The sequence below is a fragment of the Emiliania huxleyi genome, assembly GCF_000372725.1.
Source record: "Emiliania huxleyi CCMP1516 unplaced genomic scaffold EMIHUscaffold_5673, whole genome shotgun sequence".
Classification (NCBI taxonomy): Eukaryota; Haptophyta; order Isochrysidales; family Noelaerhabdaceae; genus Emiliania; species Emiliania huxleyi.
Window position 1 is genome coordinate 1 of NW_005197743.1, and position 1,347 is coordinate 1,347.

Here is a 1,347-nt window from a genome sequence, read left to right on the forward strand (position 1 = left end):
AGGAGGGGCGGCGGCGGCGGCGGCGGAGCTGGCCGCGCAGGAGGCGGAGGACGAGGCCCTGCGCGCCCTCTTCCCGATGCAGCTCGGCAAGTCGGGCGGCGGCGGTGGCCCGTCACTCGAGGCGAAGCACGCGCAGAAAGAACACACGCGCAGTCAGAACACACGCGCAGTCAGAACACACGCGCAGTCAGAACGCACGCGCCGGCACACCACGCCGCCTCGCCTCCTCACTCACCCTCTCCTCCCTCCCTGCACACCCTCCTCTTGCCCCACCGCTCGACTATCCCTGCGGTGAGCGCTGTGGTCGCCGCAGACTGGCTCCGACTTGACGGGGGCATGGAGACGTGATGCCTCCATGCCCCCGTCGAGTCAAAATCGACATGCGAGGCGATCTTTGGCCCGCCAGAGGGATAGGCGGCGTTTTGGGCGACAAACAGCGCTGCGACCGCGAAGTGGCGGTGGACATGCTCCCATGTTGCCGACGCGGCGCCGGAGTGGCCGGCGCTGCTCGCCGCGACCACGACGGCTACTCTGATGCTCCGGGCCGACCCGTCCTACCCGACGGTGGCACTCTTCCACGTCTCGCTCACGCTGAGAAAAAATCTGAAACGGCGTGCAGCAGAGTCACCGACGAGTCGGTCCGCGTGACTCCTCGTGTCCCGTACCGTTCTCACACATCCATAAACTCACTTTGGCCTCACTGAAGCGATGCCTCAATCCTGAATCCTGAGATTTTAGATTAGGGACGCTGCGCACCCTCTACGTTTTATAAGCGAAATCGAAGGTGGAACGTGGAAGGAGCGCCCCCCCCCCGCCCCGTTCAAGCGCGCCCGAACACGGCCTTCCGCCAGGGCCGTGTTTCCCTGAGGCCCCCGACGGCGACGCCGTCGCCGACCCCGCATGGCGCATCGCCATCGGCTAGGAAGCTCGCGCCTCGCGGCGGCATTGGAGACTTCGCGCATCGCGGCGAGACGACGGAGTAGAGACAGTCACACCGGCCAGTAGAGACAGTCACACGGCGGTCATGATCTCTCCGAATTACGCGTTAGCGCAACTGCAAGAGCAGAGCAAAGCCAGTCATCGCAAGGGCAACCGTGACCAGTCCGCTGAACAGTCCGGCTGCGACGATTCGCCTCATTCGCAACCTAGCCGCGTCGGCCGCACCGCCATCGTCCACCTTCAGCTTCAAGCTGGCGAGACCGCAGAACTTGGCCACCTTGACGCTGGCGTCGATCAGAAGGAGGACGTTGAACAGACTGAGGAAGAGGAGGCTGACAGCAAAAGCCGCCGCTAATCGATGCCGCTGCCGCGACCAGCTGAGGTGGAGGAGCTCGCTGCCGAGCCAGA

At 64.9% G+C, this 1,347-nt stretch overlaps 1 protein-coding gene across 1 annotated transcript; it reads left to right on the forward strand.

The window, feature by feature from the left end:
* Positions 1 to 534: 534 nt before the first annotated feature.
* Positions 535 to 922, forward strand: EMIHUDRAFT_257071 (hypothetical protein; the record flags this gene model as incomplete). The annotated part of the gene is made up of 2 exons (XM_005765105.1): positions 535 to 638; positions 826 to 922. 2 exons carry the CDS (start codon positions 535 to 537, stop codon positions 920 to 922), a joined length of 201 nt encoding a protein of 66 aa, XP_005765162.1.
* Between the last annotated feature and the right edge of the window lie 425 nt (positions 923 to 1,347).